This window comes from Hyla sarda, chromosome 4 (assembly GCF_029499605.1).
Source record: "Hyla sarda isolate aHylSar1 chromosome 4, aHylSar1.hap1, whole genome shotgun sequence".
Classification (NCBI taxonomy): Eukaryota; Metazoa; Chordata; class Amphibia; order Anura; family Hylidae; genus Hyla; species Hyla sarda.
The window spans coordinates 153,129,672-153,153,573 of NC_079192.1; the positions used below are offsets into that span (position 1 = coordinate 153,129,672).

A 23,902-nucleotide genomic window follows, 5' to 3' on the forward strand; every position below is an offset into this window, starting at 1 on the left:
TGCAACTGGACATAGGTTGGTACCACCTTGAACACTGTTCACACAGTCAACTAGGGAAACACCACGCTCCGACTCAGCTTTTTTATGCACAGTCCCATAGTCATTAAACATGGCCCCCATAACCCCTGGAACAGTCTTACCAGAATCTCTTGCCGTCCAATCAGTTAAAGGCTGGTGCTGGACACCTCTCACCAGCTTCTCTGCTGCAGAACATCGCTCCACTTGCTCTTTAAGTAGCTCTGCAACTTTAAACCCAGCATCACTGTTAGGCTGCAGTGCACACTGTAGTCTTTCAGCTTGGCTTACTCCCACTTTAGTCAGGATCTCTGTCTTGACTTTCTCATAGTCCCGTAAGATCTTTGGATCCAGTTCACAATGAACTTTTTGGGCATCTCCTCCAATGAATCCAAACACCAAGTTTCCCCAGTGTGTCTTGGGCCATGCCTCATGTGTAGCAATCTTTTCAAACTCTGCAAAGCTTGCTTCCTCTTGTGCTGCAGCAGTCTGCAACAAAGCACTTATCAGGACATCCATCTTGCAACACTTCAAACCTTGCAAACACAGTAAAGTCCTCTGCCGAAATGTCAGCCGCTTGCCAACAAAATTTTTCCGTTGCCCCTAGCAACGCCTTTATACACAGTCTCAAAACGTAATCTGCACTCTGCAGGTGGCCCGTCCACCTGTCTCCTTACTTGAGAAAGAGTGCCCACTCGCTTGATGCGATCTGTTGCCCCTAGCAACAACTTCACCACAGGCGCAGTCCTGCTCTTGTACTCCACAGCTGGGCTCGTCCCACTGTCTCCTCTCTGAGAAAGAGTACACCCTTGCACCATGCACGGTAGTTTTCTCTTGGCAACAACTTCACTGCAACTCGACCACTGGTTGCTCCTAGCAACGTGTTTGCCCGCATCCGACACCAATTGTAAGGATTCCTCCTTGGGGATTAGCTCTGGGATCATCCTGGACCACGCCACAGGATGCGTTTCTTCTCAAAAAACCAGCAAACAAACGCTTATAATGCAAATCTGGCACCTTGCCAGTTTTATTAGACAGGTTGCAGGGTAAGAAATCAACAAAAAGCAGGAACAAAACAAAATCCTAGACCGTCTGGTCACTGACTAAACAGATCAGCTTGTCCTGACTAACAACCGCTGAGCTTCCCTCAGCCGGTTAAACTTATGTCCCCTGCAACCTTCTACTCACATTTCTTATCACTTTCTTTGAGCCCCTCATAGCTCGGGCTGTGTACTCCTCAGCAGGCTCTGTCTCTTCCCTACAGCCCACATGCTGTCTCCTAGGAAGAGCCCCAACTATTCTGTCTCTTTTCCTTTTAAAACACACACTTTCCCTTCCTGATACCTCATTAATCAGGCCACAGGTGGAGCATTCTGCAGAGATAGCAAGGGAAATACACCCTTTCCTTGCCACACTGCCACAATATATATATATATATATATATATATATATATATATATATATATATGTGTGGAATAAAACACTTTTTGTATTTTTGGATACTCCGGTGTGCTGCAGCCGCTTTCTTCATTCAATATATATATATATATATATATATATATATATATATATATATATATCTACTATAATTTACTACTGAGACCATGTTATCATTTCTATCTAGTACGGACAGTGGATGTGTTTGGATTGCTTCATGGGCATGATGTGTTCACACAAAGTTTATAAAAAGTAACATTTCAGATTATTATAGCAAGAATGCTCAAGGATTACAGGCATCCACATGAATGCTGATATCCACCATTACCAGCAAGGTCCATCTTCATAATCGTAATGCCGCTTGGGACATAAATGTATATTCTGGTGCGTTAAAGGGGATATCTACCATTAGGTGATTTTAGTACGTACCTGCCAGACAGTAATGGACATGCTTAGGAAGGATCTGCGCTTGTCTTTGGGTTAAATGGCTATGTTGTGAGATTACCATATAGCTGTGGCTTTCTTTTAGTGAACCTCAGTATTTCCTGTTGAAGTTTTATTTTTTACTACAAATCCCAGAATTCCACTTTCCTACCTCCCACACATCAGCCACCCCACCCATTGTATGTCTCATTTTTTATATCTGTTAAATAAACTCAGCATTTTACAAATTTTGTTCTTTTTTTTTGTTGGTGTTTATCTTCTTTGGAGTGAACCAATTGTGGCATTCTTCTGACAGTCAGTCTAATGTTTGAGATATAACACCAAAAGATGTATAAAATGCTTAATAAATTCCCCTGTTTGTTTCCAGCACTGGTAAAAACAAGGGCTACTATTTAAACACCCTGCTAAAAATGTCTCTTATGCACAATGTATTACTTATTTAGCAGAGCCAGTATAGAGCTGTGAGGCAGGCAGCCAGTGTAGGAACTGATTAGAATATTGTTTGTTAACACTATATTTGTAGAGATTAGTTGTAGCTTCTCTGTACTAATCCCACATAATCATTAATAAGAAAAGTTGTGAAATGTAAAAATATCTATGAATATCTCTAATCCCTTCACCAATTAGCAATGCAGAATTACAATGCTGCTTATTAGTAATTTGCACCTAAACATTATGGGATTAATTTGGATTTGATACTTCTATTCCTTTAGCATAGTCATTTCTTAGTTTAGCACTGGATATGTTGTTGATCCAAGGTTTGTTACTTCATGTATTAGTTTATGACAACTCTTCTGATTTTCGTAAATAGAAATAACAGGTCATCCCAAACTCACAAAAACTCTATATCACTGTAATAATAAAAGCTGCCACATACCAGTAAAGTTACTGACAAGTCCTTATATCTCTTGTCAGTGAGATCAATGGTATTTGAAAAAAAAAAACAGACATCTATAGAAAACAAAGGACCCAAATTTCAACAGGTAACCCCTATTATACCCCTCCCCCCAATCAGTAATTTTCACGCTATTACTTCCCTCTGACATGAGGTAGAATGGCCTGACTTTTTATTAATTTTCTAGTAAGGCAGAAGGCATTAGGAGTCTTGCAGAGGGTCACACTTCTTATAGGGTAGGCAAACAAGGCTAGCCAGAGCTGGGAATTTCCTTCATGGGCCGTAGAGCAGTCCGCCAAAATTTGCTTATTTGATTTTAGATTTGCTGAACAAATAACAAAAAAGAAAATATAGAAAGTTCTCTAAATATGGCAGGAGGTCCTACCTTAGATATTACAATAAATATGTTCCATCTGTATCAAGGCACCCTGATGCCCAAGTGCAATAATCCAAGCCTATGCTTATGTTAAAACATGGCTGATGATATTATGGATTTGTCAGTGGCAGGTACTAGTTAGGCTTTGCTATGATCTACAAAAACAGAAATTCCAAATTACTCCAAAATACCTAGCTGTTTTTTCCAATGGAAGCATAAAAAGTATATTTTTCTCTTACAGGTCTTGACCCTGCTGGTCCTCTATTTGAAGGAATGTCATCCATAGATCGTCTGTCATCAGATGATGCCAGCTTTGTTGATGCCATTCATACAAACACACAACAACACATTGGATTAAGTATTGGCATTAATGAGCGAGTTGGTCACTATGATTTTTACCCCAATGGAGGTGATATTCAGCCTGGCTGCCAGTTTCGAGACTTGTACAGCCATATAGCAGAGCATGGAATTAATGGTAAGAGGTTATGAATCTTTTTTTTTTTTATATTGTCTTAAAGATTTGCCAACAAATAAAAAAGATGGCTTCCGAGCCATCTCCAGCCTGGCTGCAGGAGATGGGTAACAGCTGAAATCAGCCAAGTTGACTGTTTTACATATTTTTGTTACTTGAATTGACATTAACCCCTTAAGGACTCAGCCCATTTTGGCCTTAAGGACTCAGACAATTTAATTTTTACGTTTTCATTTTTTCCTCCTCGCCTTCTAAAAATCATAACTCTTTTATATTTTCATCCACAGACTAGTATGAGGGCTTGTTTTTTGCGCGACCAGTTGTCCTTTGTAATGACATAACTCATTATATCATAAAATGTATGGCGCAACCAAAAAACACTATTTTTGTGGGGAAATTAAAAAGAAAAACGCAATTTTGCTAATTTTGGAAGGTTTCGTTTTCACGCCGTACAATTTATGGTAAAAATGACGTGTGTTCTTTATTCTAAGGGTCAATACGATTAAAATGATACCCATGATTACATACTTTTCTATTATTGTTGTGCTTAAAAAAAATCACAAACTTTTTAACCAAATTAGTACGTTTATAATCCCTTTATTTTGATGACCTCTAACTTTTTTATTTTTCCGTATAAGCGGCGGTATGGGGGCTCATTTTTTGCGCCATGATCTGTACTTTTTTTGATACCACTAAAACTTTTAATACATTTTCTATAATTTTTTTTAAATAAAATGTATTAAAAAAGTAGCAATTTTGGACTTTTTTTTTTCCGTTCACGCCGTTCACCGTACGGGATCATTAACATTTTATTTTAATAGTTCGGACATTTGCGCACGCGGCGATACCAAATATGTCTATAAAAATTTTTTTTACGCTTTTTGGGGGTAAAATAGGAAAAAACGGACGTTTAACTTTTTTATTGGGGGAGGGGATTTTTCACTTTTTTTTTACTTTTACATTTTTTTACATTTTTTTTTACACTTGAATAGTCCCCATAGGGGACTATTCATAGCAATACCATGATTGCTAATACTGATCTGTTCTATGTATAGGACATAGAACAGATCAGTGTTATCGGCGATCTTCTGTTCTGGTATGCTCGATCTCAGACCAGAGCAGAAGACGCCGGGAGCCGGAAGGTGAGGGGACCTCCGTGCGGCGTTCTGAATGATCGGATCCCCGCAGCAGCGCTGTATTGATTCCGGCACCTGAGGGGTTAATGGCGGACGCCCGCAAGATCGCAGGCGTCGGCCATTGCCGGCGGGTCCCTGGCTGCGATCAGCAGCCGGAATCAGCCGCGCATGACACGGGCATCGCTCCGATGCCCGCGGTTATGCACAGGACGTAAATGTACGTCCTGGTGCGTTAAGTATCACCACACCAGGACGTACATTTACGTCCTGCGTCCTTAAGGGGTTAATGGGAGTTATGCAAACAGAAAAGCCATCGAGCTACGCGGTTTATGTACCTTCAAGAGTTACATAAGAAGTGTAGCTCCCGAAGCTACACTATTTTCACAACACCGTGACCCAATAAAGTTCATTGAGTTATGCAAAATACTTAAATGGGCACTGTCATTAAAACACATTTTTGCTTTTCACTCCTTATGGTAAATAAAAAATCTTTCTTAAGTACTTTATTTTAAAAAAATGAAGTTTTCTATGTTTTATTTGTGTTTAAAAGAGCTGCCACTAGGTGTCTCCCTACTATCTCTTGCACATACTTTGGACTCCTGCTGGCCTGGCAGAAGTCCAAAATCAGGAAATACAGTCTGGAGTGCTGAGGAGGTGTGTGTAGCCTTAGCCAATCATAGCTCATCTCACACTGAACTGCTCTGGGCTGTGTGTAGCACAGTGAGGGAGGAAGTTCTCCCCTGTATGGCTTCAGATGATGTCACGCCTGATGGGGAACGCCCCTTCCAAGTCTGTGAATCGGACTGATACTGAGCAGAAAATGCAGAGCAATATCGAGGTAGAAAAATAAAAAATAATAAAATAAAAAAAGGCAGGGGATGGTTTATCATGATGCGGGCAGTGAACCATTTCTAGGAGCCATAACAGGCTAGAGATGGCCGGGAAGCCATCCTTTTTTATTTGGGGGTAAACCCCCTTTAAGGAAACGTGTCATCAGAAAATTACCTACAATTTGAATTCGATTTTGTTACAACAAATTTTCTTTAAAATAATTTTTGCTGATTTTTACTTCCAAAACATGAAATAATCCTAAGCATCACTTCAGGATAGATAATTTTTTACAAATATTAATGGGAATCTGTCAGCTCTATTTGCTGCTTAGATCTTCAGACACTATTGAATAGCTGTTAGGGTATAAAAGCAAACTGTATCTTTCTTGGAGTTGATGGTTGTTGAGCTACGAGCAGCTCAAGGGCCACAATCTTGCACGTCTCCGTGCTCGACTCCCCACCCCACTCTCACTCCCCACCCCACCTTGACTAATGTACAAGGTCCTTTACATTAATCAATTAAGAATTGAAAGCAGCCAGATTCCTGTCAATGCAACCTCAAATTTGTAGTCTAATAATATTTATTTGCTGTATTTGATGTGCTATAGTTCAAAGTCATATAATGTAAGATAAGTGCCTATCAGATGATAAAGAAACAGCACCTATTACACAAAAGTAGACTTTCACTGTGTAACCAACCACCAACTCTAACCAACCACCCTTCCTGTAAAAAAAAGTTTATTCAAGAGAATGAGCAAAGGATATCAGTTTTCCCAGAGTTCATGTCACTTGCACCACCTCCTCCCTCTCCCCTCTGTAACCTTATCCTTTAGTAAGCTGATCATTTGTTTTATCTCCCCATATAGTGTTGAGCACGAATACTCAAAATGCTAATTTTTACAGCGAATGTCAGCATTTCGCAATTTCGCGAATATTTAGAATATAGTGATATACAGTACATCCATAATGACGAATATTCGTTTTTTTTTTTTTTTTTTTTGGAATATGCGAAATTATGTGAATATGCAAATATGTGCGAATATGCAAATATTCGCAAATATTGTCACTTCCAGTCAGAGGACATTGATCCCTCCCTTCTTTTAGGTGAAAGTGGGTATAATCGCGCATGCGCACTATGCCAATTTTATGCGAATTTTCGCATGGGAAGAAAAAAATTGAATGAACATAGCGAATATGCAAATTTCAAGGACATGGGACGAATATTTGTCCATATATTTGCAAAATATTGTGAATTCAAATATGGCCCCTCCCGCTCATCACAACTCCCCAAACAGATTTAAGCAGAAAATTGAGTGTGAATGATCAGTACACCAGGCAATGAATAGGGAGAAAAGGAAGGGGCTCATAACTGGAGAAACAAGATTTTCTCTTATAAGATATATTATAATGTTTCTTACATTCACTTGTACTATTGATTGATTCTTATGATATTGTGAAAGGACAATGCACATGCATAATTATTATTGCTTTTTTGTCTCAAGGGTTTAAAAAGTCTGTGAAATGTTCTCATGAGAGGTCGGTTCACCTTTTCATGGAATCTATACTAAATGAAGATAAGCAAAACATTGGGTATGAATGTAAAGACTTTAAAACCTTCCAGAAAGGTGTGTGTCTCAAATGTCCAAAAAGTGGATGCGTTACTTTGGGGTACAATATCAACAGGGGAGGAATACGTCCTAGACATAGTCTCTTTCTCAAAACACGTTTTAACATGCCATTCAAAGGTAAGTGATGGTCCAAGTACATTTTATTATTACCTTTCATATGTTCCTGAGTCTAAAGGCCATTAAAGTAATGTGATATTTGTGAAGCCAATTAGAAATGTAGAAAATTATATCATTTTTATATAAATTAGTATATGTTTAGTATTTATCTATCAGGATTACTGGTAGTGGGCTTCACCGATATCAACAGGATACCTAGAGTCCACAAGTAAATTTAAATTTGAGGTCCCATGTTATAGTTACATGCAACTACTACCTATTTTGCTGTTAAAGGGATACTCCGCAGCTAGAGATCTTTTCCCCTATCCAAAGGATAGGGGATAAGATGTCTGATCGTGTGGGTCCTGCTGCTTGGGCCCCGCGATTTCTCACAGCACCCAGTGTTTAAAACAAACGTGAATTTCTGTGGCATTGGTTGTGATGTCACGACCACGCCCACTCGTGACATCATGCCACACCCCTCCATTTATGTCTATGGAAGGGTGTGTGTCACCCGACACACCCCCTTACCACCGACAATAATGGAGGAGAGTGGCTTACGTCACGAGGGGGCGTGGCCGTGATGTCACGATCACGGCCCCCCTCTCCGAGCGCTCTGAACAAAATGTTTAAATTGCTGGAGCACCCCTTTAAGGATGGCATCAAAAACAACACAAATGTACCTGCATTTGTGCTAAAACCCAAATAGAAGTTGTGGGCCGCATGGTGGTTTAAATGATTCCGTGGTTTCTACTGCTGTCCTGTGATATTATTTGACATGCAGCCAAAAGTAAAAGAAGCAATGTGGATAATATCATTACATTAGGTAATTGCTGATAATGCAGTCTGCAATCCTAATAGAATATGGAAAGTGACTCCAAAGCAGAACATTCATTTAGACCATTTTCTAGTAATAATTATTTCTAACTTCACACAATGCAGATTTGTTGCAGAAATTTCTGTGACTGTCCAATTCTTCTGAATGGGGTTTCAGAAATGCACATGCTGCAGAAATATTTTTCAGCTACAAAAATGTCTGCAATATATATATATATATATATATATATATATATATATATATATTCTGTCATACATTAATATGCCCTAAAGCATGGCCTGCAAGCATTGGTAAAAATTAAATGAAGATGCAAATGATCTGCCTGAAGCCCTTTATTGTTTTGCCATGTTATTATGTAGATAAATCAGCAGACAAAACCATTGTGATTTTGCCCCGTCATTTATTATAAAACAAAAACTTACTGCTCAGAATAGAATACATCCTCTTTTTCTAATAAATTTAGAATAAAACTACTTAAATTGAAACGTAACAAACCGCTTCATAAATAACCTTTAAAAAATGAAGATAGGAAGACTTACACTTGTTATTCGCAGTCTGAAAATACTGCCTTTCTGGACATCAAAAACATCTGCCTTTATGCATCATATTTTTTTATCTTCTTGTAAATGTCACAGATAATATTTCACATGTTCGGGACAGAGGGTGGTAGCGCGCCAGCTGTCTTGCATGTCTGGGAAAACAAATTATTGGCTGAAAAGTTAATATTCAAAGGGAATTTCACCATATGCTTCAGTAAATATATTTCAGAATTCGTCATCCATGAGGCCAATAAAGCCAGACAGATTTCATCAAGATGGGTATTCTACATGGAAATTCAATGCATTGAATTGATGGGCACTTGACTGGGCCACAAAGCGACTCTAAACTGTTGTAGTAAAAGCTAAAGATGGCCATACATTTTCAACGATTGACGTTAATATGGTTATCCCACCTGACCTCCCCATACACAATATGGCCAAACGTTCATGAATTGGAGGAGGAGGAGGGAGGGAGGTGTTCAGCCACAACCCGACTGATCTGGTACCAGTTTAGTATTCTCAAAACAATTGGGTCAGATGGTAAAAGTCCAACATGCCTGACCCTCCGCTCCATCAACATCATCTTTTGGTGTAGAGTCGAGCGGCCGCCATTTAACTTAGTTGGCCAAATTCACTGAATGTGGTGGAGTTGGCTGACCTTAGTCTAAGATGTATGATTAGACTTCAGATACCAGCAAGAATAGAAAAATTAATCCTAATATGATACACATTGCAATAGATTTTACCCCATCTTATTAAAACAAAAGCGTACTGCTCAGAATAGAAGTCATCCTTTTTTTTTCTAATAAAGTTAGATTAAAAATATTAAAATTAAGATCGAAAGACGATCCGAGTGGATTGGTGAAAGGGGATGATGGAAACGTTAATATTTTAAATGATTTCTGCTGAATTTATAAAGAAAAATAAAATATCAGATGATAAATTAAATACATTCTCAATATAATGTGTAAGATTAACACAAAAAAGAAGTGCAGAGCTACCTTAATAGGACAGAAATAAGACAAGTAACAAATCCAAATGGCATACACCCCAGATTTCAGTGTCAGCACAGACATTGGTGGCATATTAGTAATATAGTAACTTAAATTGGGGGTGCGGTGGTTCCCTTGAAAGTGGGTGGCCAGGAGCACTGCTATCTAGGAGAAATGCCTAAGGGACCTTAGTCGCATTGTTTGTAAATGCAAAAGTTTAACCCCTCTGATCAGAATGTATGGCATCTCCTAGAAACCCATTAAATTACTAGTTGTATTGGGTTATTATAATGTAATTTCCATTATATGTTAGATGACATCACTGTTGAAGATGGCTTCAAAATGTACATAAAGATGTACATAGAGATAACCGCATTTTTAAGCATTTCTCCTCAGCTTGTGCTATGTTTATTCATGTGTCCTATATTACCTGACAGGGCTTTTGTTTTTGCCTCCTTCTTGACCAGTGCTGAATTACAACATAGTGGGACATAGCAATAAATAATATAGGTATAAATGCATTGAAAAAAATTGTGTTCAAACCAAAAACAATACAGTGAAATCTCTTTGAGAAGACCACCCTAGAATGGTCTTAAATGGGGTTGGTCTTTTCAAAGAAAATGGCCACTATGTATAATGTATGGTGGACTGAAAATCCATCATGTACAGTTTGGTCTCGATAAGGGGAGGATCTTCTTAAAGATGTGTTCTTCTGGAGAGGTTTCACTCTTTATAACGTATCTTTGGAAAAAGTGGTCAGGGCTTTAGAGTCGTGCTGACTGCAACTCTGAAAACAGGAAAACCCAACAAGCAGTGGAAGATTTGTCGAATACCAAGTTTGCTATCTATGGTCCTGAGTGACAGAATGAACCACTTGTCTGTGTCTACCAGATCTTAACATGTTAAAAGCTAGTCACTAGCACTGCAATATAATCACACATTAAACCTGTGCATTACAAACCACCACCAAGTAGATTTCCCAATAAATGTATCTTTGTCAATGTTGAATGGAATGGTTGCCATTTACCTATAGCTTTACTGCCTGATCTCTAACATGCCTGTTTATGCAATATTCTAATATACTTTCTGCATCAGGAGCTCAGCTTGTAGTTTCTGCCCCAGTGTACTGTAAAGCGTTGTATACCTGTGTCTCTTTTACACCATGACACATTTTTATCTCCTGGACGCAAACAGCGACATTACAACTGAATGACAGCAGACAGACCAAAAACATGAGGAAACATGAGGATGCAAAAAGTGTATCTGAAAACTGTGTAACCTTTCATTACAAAACGAATGATATTTAGGTGCTAAAAACAGCATCCCCTTATAATGTATATAATAGGAGCTATATAGACCAGATACATTTATTGGGTTAATAGGAGAGTGGATGTGTCCCCATGCCATGCTTTCCTTAAACAAAGCAGTACCTTTTTTTTCCTCCATAGTCTTTTCCAGCGCTGAGATATAAGCCTTTTCTATTATGCAAGCGAGGCTCAAGTACCTGGGGGAGTTCTTCTTTATGTAGTAATCGATAAAAGATAAAAATTGTGTGTACCTGTCGCCAAAAATACTTTTTATATTTTGTTAATCAATGTATTAGAAACCACTTTCTAATTACATGTGACTAACATAAATGAATCTTATAGATATATATATATATATATATATATGTATTATTATTTTTTTTTACTTTAAAAAAAATGACCACTAGGGGGTCTCCCTACATGTCCCGATGCATAGAGTTCGGCAGCATTCTTAGCGAAGCCGGACACTGAAGAGCACAGCGCAGCTCCCCGCCTGTCAATCAGACAGGCATGAGTGAGCACTGTGCCTGCAGCACGGGTGCTCCTGACATGGCCAGCCGATTCATCTGGCTGGCCAAATGTCAGTGTAGCGCAGGGCTGCACAGAAGAGGATCGGGTATTGTGTGCTCTGTGTCCCGAAGCAGTCATTCATTGTCCCGTACTAGTGCGGCAGCACATCGGTACACAAAGCACATTAGTCCCGACTTGCTGCCGCGCTACTACGGGACAATGAATGACTGCTTTGGGACACAGAGTGCACAAATCCCGAAATACTGCTGCGCTAACTCACCTTGCTGGGGAGATCATTGTGACACACAGTGATGAAGAGAAAGAAGGGCGGAAGTGCGGACTGACAGGCTGAAGATGACAATAAAAGAGAGAAAGAAGACATGGAGAGGACAGTGCCTTGTTTGATTCCGTGGGAATATTTTCCCACATGACCCCCATGTGATGTGCATTCACCTGGGGAACTCTTGAAAAAAGCATATGACCCCTCCGCGTGGGGTCAGACGAGAGATCTCGGGCTTCAGCCTGCAGAAACTAGGCCAAAACAATCAGGTAGCGGTCGGCAGGGATTATAGTAGCTGAAGGAGGAAAAGATGTTCTGCAGCGGCACTGCCCTTAGGAGATCAATTTCAGTTCCAGTCCAGTTTAATAAAAGTATTCACATTTATTTACGCATACATATAGGAACAGACAAGCAAGACGCATTTCGGGGTTAGGTTAATCTGCAATTGAGAAAGGGGTAACCTCACCCAAAATGTGTCTGGCTTGTCTGTTCCTATATGCATGCACAAATAAATATGAATACTTTTATTAAACCGGACTGGAACTGAAATCGATCTCCTAAGGGCAGCGTCACTGCAGAACAGCTACTTTAGGCTTCAGATGATGTTGCGCCTGCCGGGCCACGCCCCCTTCCTCCTTCGCTTACGGCAGGAGCCTGAGCAGCCACAGGGGATAAAAAAAAAAAAAAGGTATTTATATGGGGTTTTGGGTAAAAATATAGACAGGGATAGAGTCAGCGAGAGTCAGGGACAGATTGGGGGGGGGGGGGATTAGGGACCGCTTAGTTGATGATAGGTACTCTTTAAGCTGTCAATATAATGTTTCAGTCCCTCCATTAACTTATAATAGCCAGGGAGTACCCAGTGTTGCCCGGTTTTTCCTGCCTAATCCTTGTGGGAGAGGAAAAGCAACATAGGAGGAGGCTCTTCTCTTCATATCCTGACCTCATATCCTATCCCTTTCTCATGTCCCAATCTCCTGTCCCATCCTCAGGTGGGGCTGAGTTGTGATGAAGAGATTGTAGTCTGAAAATAGAAGGGGCGTGGCTTTGTGGAAGTTGGTGTGACTTGCCAGGCAGACCGGTGAACAAAATGGGTCAAAAAGAGAAGGGGGTATGGGTTTGTGAGAGGGGCATGGCTTGCAAGCTGGACTGACGCACTCACCCGAAGATGCAGAGTGGAGCTTGTGGAGTAAGGTACCAGAAGTCCCATAGACTTGCAGACAAAAAAAACCTCATGTAAGGGGGCAGCTTAGGGTTAATTTAACTGTCCTATATGTTTTGTGCACATAAAACATATGTGCCAAGTATTATTGAAATATCTCCACCATTTGGAAGTTATGGGTGAGTTAAGGTTAATTTCCCTATCCTATATTTTTAGTTGACATATAAGAAACATGCGTACCAAGTTCAAAATCTTTTTTTATCAAAATATTTCCAGCAGTTTTGGAAGTGATGCTGGAACATACATACACACATAGGCTGGCATTTATCATTGTAGGTGTACGTGAAGCATTTTTCTACACCTTTTTTTGTGTGCTGGTAATGTGTAGGAGCACCAAGTTTATTAAATGGTCACAGAGCATTTGATAAATGTTGTGCAGGTCACATTTTCTGAAATTTCTCTCTTCACATACACCAAAAAGCTAAGCTAAGTCTGGGCTGGTGTAGTTTTAGAGACTTTTCAATGGCTTTGCAGCTTTTCACAAAAAAGCCCAGTTCATAAAACCCTTCCATATCGTGTGTATTGCCAAAATCAGTGGATTACAACTCAAAATATGCAGAAATGTGTAAACCAAAAAGGCGCAAAAAATACGCATATAAACTGGTGCCTTTTTTGCGCCTTTTCGAGACACAAAAAAAAAACAGTCTAAAGACAATGATTAATGTCGGCCATTGAGTTATTTTGACATATATATATATATATATATATTAGAACATGAACTACAGTATTTATATTTGCTGTGGCTCTCTTATAGTCCATGTACATTGTGTTCTTAGCTTGTATCTCTCAGTTCCTCAGGTCACATAGCTATCTTCCTCACTCAAGATTCTTTCCTAGAAGTATTAGCATGAACTCCTCCAAATGAATATGGCATAGATCTTTTGGTTCCTGCTTTCACTTTGAAGATTCATAACCCAGGGTTAAATCTCAGCTTCTGTTCCTTATGAGTCTGGCCAGCTCACTTTATCTCCATTTGCCTCAGGCAGCACACTGCAAGATTTTTCCTACCAGAAACTCAATGTACCTGTAAATTCAACCATGTAATTTAGTTTGTACATTGCCTGGAAAGGATAAGAATAAATTATAAAAATAATCATTATAAAAGTGGATCCCGGTGAAAGCTGCGGAGACGCAGATTATTACCTATGACACATTTTTAGCCGACTTTGTATAATCAGATACAGTTGTCAGACTTGATGAGTTATGTCTGTTTGTCTGCGTTACATCTCAACATCTTACCCGCAGCTCAAATTGTCTGGGTTATGACCTAGTTATGGCTTCACGAGATTTAACATATTCTAATCGGTAAGACGAGCAATTTTCCAAAGACCTTTCTTCTTTCTTTTTAATTATAAAGAGAAGCAGATTTCCCCGAGACTAATACTGTATGCCTGCTTCTAATATAAATATGCGCACAAGAAGCTGCCGCTTGAATCCCAATGTGCAAGGTTTTATTGTACCATTCCTTCTTTGTGAGCCAGGAGGAACATGTGCAGGCGCCCAGCCAAGCACGAGAAAGTCTCAGTAATTGCTCTCCGACACCTGAAAGCATTTCCATTTTGCATACAGACTAACATTTATAGCCGTAATTAGTCTGCCAAGGACACATTGTTGCTCTACAAATCAGTGACGGCTACAGAACATTCCTGGTTCTATATAGGAATGTACCTTAACTTCAATCAGATGATCGGGTTGGAAGCTGGATTCTCCATGTACACACGTACTCAACTCTGAGACCATGTTCACATGATGGAATTTCCGTGCGGATTCCGCATTAAAATTCCGCACAGATATTCCGCAGCAGCAGAGTTCCATTGATATCAGTGGGATTCTACTCCAATGTGCACATGGTGGAATTTTCTGCAGATGTTTCTGCCATGGAAATGATGATTCCATAGACATGTCTATTCTTTTTGCGGAGTCCACATGGAAATGCATTACAGTCTGTGAGACGGCGCCTTTCCGAGTGGTCCTACGCTATCAGGGGAATGACCGCACAAAAACTTTCCGTGCGGAAATTCCCCCGTCTGAACATAGCCTTAGGGTACGTTCACACGAGCGGATCCCCCGTATTTTACGCTGAGGATCCGCTGCTGAAGGACCGCTGTATGGTGCCTTTACAGGTGCCTGCTCGGAGTGGCAATATGCTGCTACGAGCAGACACACTGAAGCGATGTGCAAGTAGCACACATCGCGGCCGCTCCCCATGTTCTATGAGCTAGGCCGAGAGCTGCTGCAATATGCGAGTATACTGCCATGCGCCCAGCGACTCACACATCGCAGTGTGTCTGCTCATAGCGGCGTATTGCCACTCCGAGCAGACACATGCAAAGGCACCATACAGCGGTCCTTCAGCGGCGGATCCGCAGTGTAAAATACGCTGTGGATCCGCTCATGTGAAATGTCACCCTCCTTCTAGAAGCTTAAAAGGTTTATGAAAAATTTGAATAGAATAAAAAAAATAATGTCATAGGTTACCACAGTTCTTTCTCTAGATTTATGATAGGAGCAGTGAAATTCATCCATATCCAGATGAAGCTGGACCAACATAAATACAAAAAATGGATATATAAATATAGTCACCATGGATTAATGGAATATACAAACTGCTTCTAAGATTAAGTATACTGAGAATTTTTTTTCATCTAGGACTTTTGAAAACAATTGTTGTTCATCTCCAGGCTACCAAGGCTAAAAGGGGTACTCCGGCAACAAACATCTTATCCCCTATCCGAAGGATAGGGGATAAGATGTTTTTTGCCGTAGTACCCCTTTAAATGACATAAGTAGGATTATAGGGAAATAGTTCAGCAGTTTGTAAACATCAATAAAAAAAAAATGTAATTCTTCTTCCAATCGTGTGATGGAGACAATAAATCTGGCTTTCATGTATTAAATACTTTTAAACTTCATAAAGTAGAAAAACATGTTTTAATGTAGCATCAACCAATAGTCTAAGAGTGACATTCAGCAGTAGATTTGCTGTAAGATATCTTTAGTTTTTTGGTAACCTAACACACGGAACAGCCTTTACTTTCAAAAACCAAAAATATAACTGACGCAGTGACACGTTGCAGAGACTGTCCTACAGGGTTAAGTCTATCCGTAGCCCATATATATTCCGAAACTGTAAGTGTAGCTCAGAATGAGAATTTATTTTTCTTTAGTAAGGAAAACATTTACAGTAGGTGAGTCCCGGTCCTCAAGGGAGGAGCAGTGATTTCTTCTAGAAATGTACAATGTTTCCCTCAACTGCCAGGAAGATAAATGTCAAAAGCCAGACATGACACACATGAATGCAGAGTGAGTTACAAGTAGTTGTCTGGGACTTCACTGTACACAATAAGATGGCAAGGCACACCGCCATGCACACCAGGGCTATTTATAACTCAGCATTTTTTAGTTATGGTATATGAAAACTTGTTTATACGGGGGTGAGTTGTATTTGTTAATTATACCATTCAATGCTATCTGTACAGTGTTTTGCATAATGGAAATGAAGAAAGTAAACTCCAGCTCGGTTCAGGAACATGTGGCTTTATTCACATCAACGAGGCAACAGGTACAGAGAGGAAGTGACGCGTTTCAGCCAGGTACTGGCCTAAGTCGTACGACTAAGGCCAGTACCTGGCCGAAACGCGTCACTTCCTCTCTGTACCTGTTGCTTCGTTGATGTGAATAAAGCCACATGTTCCTGAACCGAGCTGGAGTTTACTTTCTTAATTTCCATTGTTCTGGGTGAGGTCCACACCTTCTCCTTGTTCGGGGTCCAGACCAGGGATAGAGCCGGAATATCTCTATTTTCTCACAGTGTTTTGCATAAGTATTGGACTTTTCTACATTTTGTCATTGTATTACCACAAATTAATATGCATTTCATATTTCATGTAATGGACCAACATAAAATAATCAGTAATATTCATCCCCATTTACTGTAAAACCTCTAACAAAGATCTGGCTTGACCAATTACCTACACAAGCCCCATAATTAGTATATAGGGTCTACCTGTCTGCCACTTAATCTCAGTACAAATACACCTGTTTTGTTAAGGCTCAGAGTTTTTTAGAGAGCATTACTGGACAAACAGCAGCATAAAGACCAAAGAGCTCACCAAACAGGTCAGGAATAGAGTTGTGGAGATGTAAAAAGCAGGGTTAGGTTATAAAAAAAAAATGTATCTTGCTATCTATTCTCCAAGAGGACGCAATATTTTACAATAAGGGACTTTAGTTGTCAGTGTTAGTTTAACCATTTAGTAGAATTGAAATTAAAATAACCATCATAAAAATAAAACTTTTTTTGTTGATTTTTACATGTAAGTCTTCCATAAATCAAGTGCTTGAAGTCTATTTTAACCCACCAGTATAATCAGTATATATGAAAGGATTATTGCCTGTCAGTGTTACACTGACAGACAATTTATTAGGCGAAGCTGGATTCCCCCAGCTACTATGGCAATCATCACCACCCACAATCGCATTAATTGACTGCCATTGGGTAACAGAGGGAGCCCCCTCCCTCTATCAAAACATGTATTGGCTGCAGCATTTAAGGGGTTAAACTGTCGGCATCAGACTCATCTAAGTTCCTGCAGTTACAACAGAATCCGGCATGTGCATTAAAACCAGACTACACATTTTCATATGGATGCCACATTGAATTTTAACTTTGTGAACATCCTCTAAGAATTTGTGCTGCTCTATGCATACACCAATCACTCAGAACAGGTAAATTGGCATTTTAGCATTGATGAGGGGGATAACAGAGAAGGATAGAAGGTCCAGCTCATACAGTCCAAAAAAATAAAAAATAAAAACTATATTGAAGCATACAAATGTAAAATCAGTACAAAAGATCCATAAAACATGACTGACACCTTTTGAACAGTGTTTCCTTAGTCATAGTCAGTTCTGAAATTCTGAATTTCTACAGCATGGATGACCCAACTACTTGTCAGATTCAATATTCGAAATTTGTGATCATTCTCTGAGCAGTTAAAACAATACTGTGACAGCATCAGCTTTAAAAAATGGTAATGAACCAAAATTGCAGATCTTATAAACAGTAAAGCTTATGCAAAGCGCCGCTGATGTCATTCACAAACACTATTGTATTGATTGTTGCAGCTTACCATTACCAGATCAAGATGCAAGTAACTAATAACGTTGCAGACAAGCAGCTATTTCCACAATTATCAACATCACTTACAGGAACTAAAGAAGACGTAAATGGCTTAGCTTTAGATATGTGAGTATGGAAGTTATGTACGAAGATTTTTATCCATCCAAATACATCTCATAGTCAAATTATGTTTAAGTATAACATATCAAAAATGACGAGGAAAAATATCTAGTGAAGAAACATGAAGCCGCTTAGATTCTCTAAAATCATGGACTAAGTTATTTACTCTCTCGACTGGGCATCTTTACTAGGTCATTTTTGGAAGTATAATGTAGTGCCTTAGGGTCTATTCCCACGGCAGAATTTCCACTTGCGGAATTCTGCCTCAAATTAAAGCCCATAGCCTTCTATGGGATTCCACACTCCCATCCACACTTCTGAATTTCTCCTTGCGGAATTCCAGTAGTGTGAATGGGGGTGCGGAATCCAGTAGAAGTCTATGGGCTTTAATGTATGCGGAATTTGAAGGGGGAATATAGGATTTGATAAATTAGTACCCTGAAGTATGATCACACTTGTTTATAGCTTCAGATCTGACACACCTAAAAAAATAAAAAGGGCCATCAGCCAAGCACCGTTTTTGGTATAGTGGTGGTGCTGGGTCAGTGCAGCTCAGCTCACATTCACTTCAATGGAAGGTGAGCTGCAGTAACCCAGTGCCACCACTACACAATGAAGGGCACATGACTTCTGGCCATGGTCCTTTTGTTTGTGTGTCAGGTCCAAAGCGTGCACGAACATCTGATCAGCCATGTCCCAGCACCTTGTTGATCAGACACTGATGGCCTATCCTGAGGACAGATCATCAATGTAAAAAGTCTGGAAACATTAACAACGATGAGCACAGATAGGAGGCAATGAAGTCTACTCTGCATCCACTCTACAGAGAAAGCTGACGCAGAGATGGAGCCTAAAGGGGGGGGGGGGTAAGCAAGGGGGAAATAACATATATTAGTCATAACATGGCAAGAAATAGTGCTACAGCTCATCCTGAAAAATGTCCCCTTAGTCAGGGAAAAGAATGGTAAGGCATGTTGAATTCCAGCTGCCCAACCCTTTTGTTACCAGATAGATAAAGATCCACTAGAGGAGTCTGATAGTGTCGCTTACACAAAGCCTGTGCTAGACTATATTTTACCCTAGGAAAGTCAAGCTACTTGCCTAAGGCACAAATGAATACAGGATGTAAGAATCAGTACAGGATAAGTAATATAATGTATGTACACAGTGACCCCACCAGCAGAATAGTGAGTACAGCTCTTTTATTATGTTTTGAAAGAAAATTAGTATGCTTAATTTCTTCAGGACAAAGGGCGTACCTGTACGCCCCTCGCCCGGTCACGGTGTTTAAAACGGGGTCACACCGGGTCGGTCCCGGCTGCTAACGATAGCCGGGATCCTGGACTAATAGCGAGCGGCACCGATCGTTGTTCCGCGCGGCGATCAAACCTTTAGACGCGGCAAAGTTGATCGCCGCGTCTAAAAATGAAAGTAAACGCTTCCCAGCAGCTCAGTTGGGCTTATCGGGGCTATCGCGATAAAATCGCGATGTCCCGATCAGCTAGGACGCGAGCGGAGACCCCCTTACCTTGCTCCGTCGCGTCCGATCAGTGTTTGATTGCTCCAAGCATTAGCTACAGGCTTGAGCAATCGAGCCCCTATCTCGCTGACCTATGCAAAGCTAGGGCTTTGCAGGGATCAGGGTAAGAGATCAGTGTGTGCAGTGTTATAGCCCCCTATGGGAGCTATAACACTGAAAAAAAAAAGTGAAAAAGTTAAAAAAGGTCACCCCCCTTTTCCCATAAAAAAAAAAACTGTAAATAAAAATGAAAATAAACATATGTGGTATCGCCACATGCGGAAATGTCCGAAACTATAAAAATATATCGTGAATTAAATCGCACGGTCAATGGCGTACGCGCAAAAAAATTCCAAAGTCCAAAATTGCGTATTTTTGGTCACTTTTTATATCATGAAAAAATGAATAAAAAGCGATCAAAAATTCTGATCAACAAAAAAAATGGTACTGATAAAAACTTCAGAACACGTCGCACAAAATGAGCCCTCATACCGGCCCGTACACGGAAAAATAAAAAGTTATAGGGGTTAGAAGATGAGAATTTTTTACGTATAAATTTTCCTGCATGTAGTTATGATTTTTTTTCCGAAGTACCACAATATCCAACCTATATAAGTAGGGTATCATTTTAACTGTATGGACCTACAGAATAGGACTCCTCGTCAAAGGCTTTCCTGCCGAAACGCCAGCGTTGGAGTGGTGTCGCTCCGATCTCCTCTTCCCTACTTGGGATATTTTCTGTATGTATACCCCCTAATCTTGCATATATACCTTTGTGGTGCTGTTTTGACTTTTCTTATGGGACACTGGACAGTGCTATCTTTTATTATGTAATACTGTTGCACTTTAGTACTGTTTTGCATTATTGCACATATAGGTATCCTGCTACTTGATTTATGCATATGCACTTTACTGGGGACAGTAATATTTTATAATTGTATATTGTTATAAGGGTTACTGGAGGGGCTCGGAGTGACACCCTTTTGTTTTTTGCCACTCGTTTCTTCTCCCCTTGGGGATTGTTTCCTCTCTTGTTTTTATGTTACTAAATAAAGAAATATATTATTTATATGAATTGGTGAAATGACTCATTTTTCTTTTGTGTGTATATATAGTGTGGTTTTTGGGAGATCATAGAGCATACAATATATTTGGGTCAGTTCTATTGATTATTTCACTTAATGGTGGTTATCCACTAACGTTATTATTAGACCCACAATCGAATACAGGTTTTTAGAATAAAGATAAGGTATTATTTTTACCGAAAAAATGCACTGCGTAGAAACGGAAGCCCCCAAAAGTTTTAAAATTACATTTTTTCTTCAATTTTGTCGCACAATTAATTTTTTTTCCGTTTTGCCCTGGATTATTTGGTAAAATGACTAATGTAACTGCAAAGTAAAATTGGTGGCGCAAAAAACAAGCCATCATATGGAATTTTATGTGCAAAATTCAAAGCGTTATGATTTTTAGAAGGTGAGGAGGAAAAAATGAAAATGCAAAAACGGAAAAACCCTGCATCCTTAAGGGGTTAAAATTGTCCTCTTCTGACCCCTATGAGACTTATTTTTCGGCTTATTTTTTTGCACAGTAATCATTCTTATCTGTTCCGTTTTTGTTTTGATGGAACTTTTTGATCGCTTTTATTCATTTTTTTTCTAGTATTGAAGCGAGCAAAAAATCATTATTTGTGAACTTGTATTTTTTACACATACTGCATTCACAGCACAGATTCACTAACATATTTTAATAGTTTGGACATTTCTGAATATGGTGATACCTCATATGTTTATTTAAATTTTATTTGAAAAATGGGGAAAAGGAATGATTTCAATTTTTATTGGGAGTAGAGTGGGGGGCTTATTCACATTTATTACAATATGTTTCTCACCATAGGGGGATATAACATGTTATCATTCTAATTGCATACACTGAACAATGCTGCGCCATACGCATAGCAGTGATCAGTGTTATCGCTGATCCACATATACAGGTTATTGTGGCTGCCTAACAGGTTAACCGACGATCTGACAGAATAGAGGAGGGTAAGTGACCACCGGTTATCATCCCAGTTGATAGGGACCCTGCGATAACCCTGTAGAGGTCCCTCCAAACCTACTGAGAACAGGAATTTTACCCTTTAGAACCCAGATCAACTTTGAATGTGGGATCTAAAGGGTTAATGCTAGGCATTGACATGATCACTGCTGCCCAGCATTAGAGGTAAATCCTGGCTGCTGTAAGTAGCCAATACTCGCTGTTTTTGAAGCAAGTGCAGCTTCTGTGCTTGATTTAAAGACCTATCCTTCGAATATGGGATAAGATGTCTAGGGGCAGAGTTATCTGGCCATCACAGTTTGGCCCTGTAAAAGCTGCTCATATCCTGTGTATAACAATTTTTCCTGCTTTCAATATGTCAACTTCAGGAACTGTCCACATCCTGCCTAATGTCTCCCAACCCTTAGAAGATGCCATTTTTTACTTCATTTGTCAGTGGAGGTCATGTGAAAGCACTAGTGCATCTTGTGTGACTACAGGATGCTGCTGTTTGCACTTATGATCTTAGGTATCAACACAGTTTTACTCCTGTACTGATTTCTCTTTTTAAAATAGTCCCTGAGGGAAAATTTCTTACTTAAATCTCCCAGGAACTTTCCTCCTTCCATTGCAAATTCTGGATGTTCCTCTCTTATTACATGGCCCCCCCACTCCCTACTTTCTATGAAGGAGAGGGAGAGAGACAGAGAAAAATGTCAGTTCTAAGCCAACACTAGTCAGGAGCAGTGTCCTGTTGGCTCTATGTTGAAAGCAGCAGTACAGTCAGCTATGTGTGTAGAGTTGCTCAGACTCTACATTGGAAAAATGTTATGGCACAATATACGTTTTAGTTTAAAAAATTTTATGTGACTATCCATACTAAAAACACTAAAATAATCAAGCTGTTACTTAAGCCACTAAAGTGCATACAATAAGCTACCTTTACTACAGCTCACTAGCTAGCTTTGCAGTACAGCCTATGACAGCTTAACTCTATTTTTAAGTTATAAAAACCCAAACAATCCTATTTTAAAAATATATCTACAATATATATATATATATATATATATATATATATATATATATATATATACATCGTATATACTCGAGTATAAGCCGACCCGAGTATAAGCCGAGACCCCTAATTTCAACCCAAAATCCCAGGAAAAGTTATTGACTCGAGTATAAGCCTAGGGTGGGAAATACCTCATCCCCCCCTGTCATCATCCAGACCCGTCATTAACATCCTCATCATCATCCCCTTGTCATCATACCACACATCCCCCCTTCATCATCCCCTTATCATCCCACACATCCCCCCTTCATCATCCCCTTGTCATCATCCCGCACATCCCCCCTTCATCATCCCCTTATCATCCCGCACATCCCCCCTTCATCATCCCCTTATCATCCCACACATCCCCCCTTCATCATCCCCTTATCATCCCGCACATCCCCCCTTCATCATCCCCTTATCATCCCACACATCCCCCCTTCATCATCCCCTTGTAATCATCCCCCCCCCCCTTCATCATCCCCACCCCCCTTCATCATCCCCTTGTAATCATCCCCCCCCCCCTTCATCATCCCCACCCCCCTTCATCATCCCCACACCCCCCCTTCATCATCCTCTTCTCATCATTCGCCCTCAGTGGTCTTCAACCTGCGGACCTCCAGAGGTTTCAAAACTACAACTCCCAGCAAGCCCGGGCAGCCATCGGCTGTCCGGGCTTGCTGGGAGTTGTAGTTTTGAAACCTCCGGAGGTCCGCAGGTTGAAGACCACTGCGGCCTTCAACATCATCCAGCCCCCTCTCACCCCCCTTTAGTTCTGAGTACTCACCTCCGCTCGGCGCTGGTCCGGTCCTGCAGGGCTGTCCGGTGAGGAGGTGGTCCGGGCTGCTATCTTCACCGGGGGCGCCTCTTCTCCGCGCTTCCGGCCCGGAATAGATGCGTTGCCTTGACAATGACGCAAATGACGCACCTCTGCGTCGTTGTCACGGCAACGTGACTATTCTGAGGCCGGGCCCGAAGCGCTTAGAAGAGGCCTCCCCGGTGAAGATAGCAGCCCGGAACCACTATCCCACCG

The 23,902-nt window shown here is 40.2% G+C and overlaps 1 protein-coding gene across 1 annotated transcript in view; it reads left to right on the top strand.

The window, feature by feature from the left end:
* The window catches only part of LIPC (lipase C, hepatic type), a 187,358-nt gene that overhangs the window by 154,881 nt on the left and 8,575 nt on the right, over positions 1–23,902 (top strand). Inside the window, exons 7-9 of the mRNA XM_056572424.1 lie at positions 3,409–3,642; positions 7,108–7,350; positions 18,145–18,265. Of these exons, the coding sequence (XP_056428399.1) occupies positions 3,409–3,642; positions 7,108–7,350; positions 18,145–18,265 (598 nt within the window). The remainder of the gene's footprint in view (positions 1–3,408; positions 3,643–7,107; positions 7,351–18,144; positions 18,266–23,902) is intronic.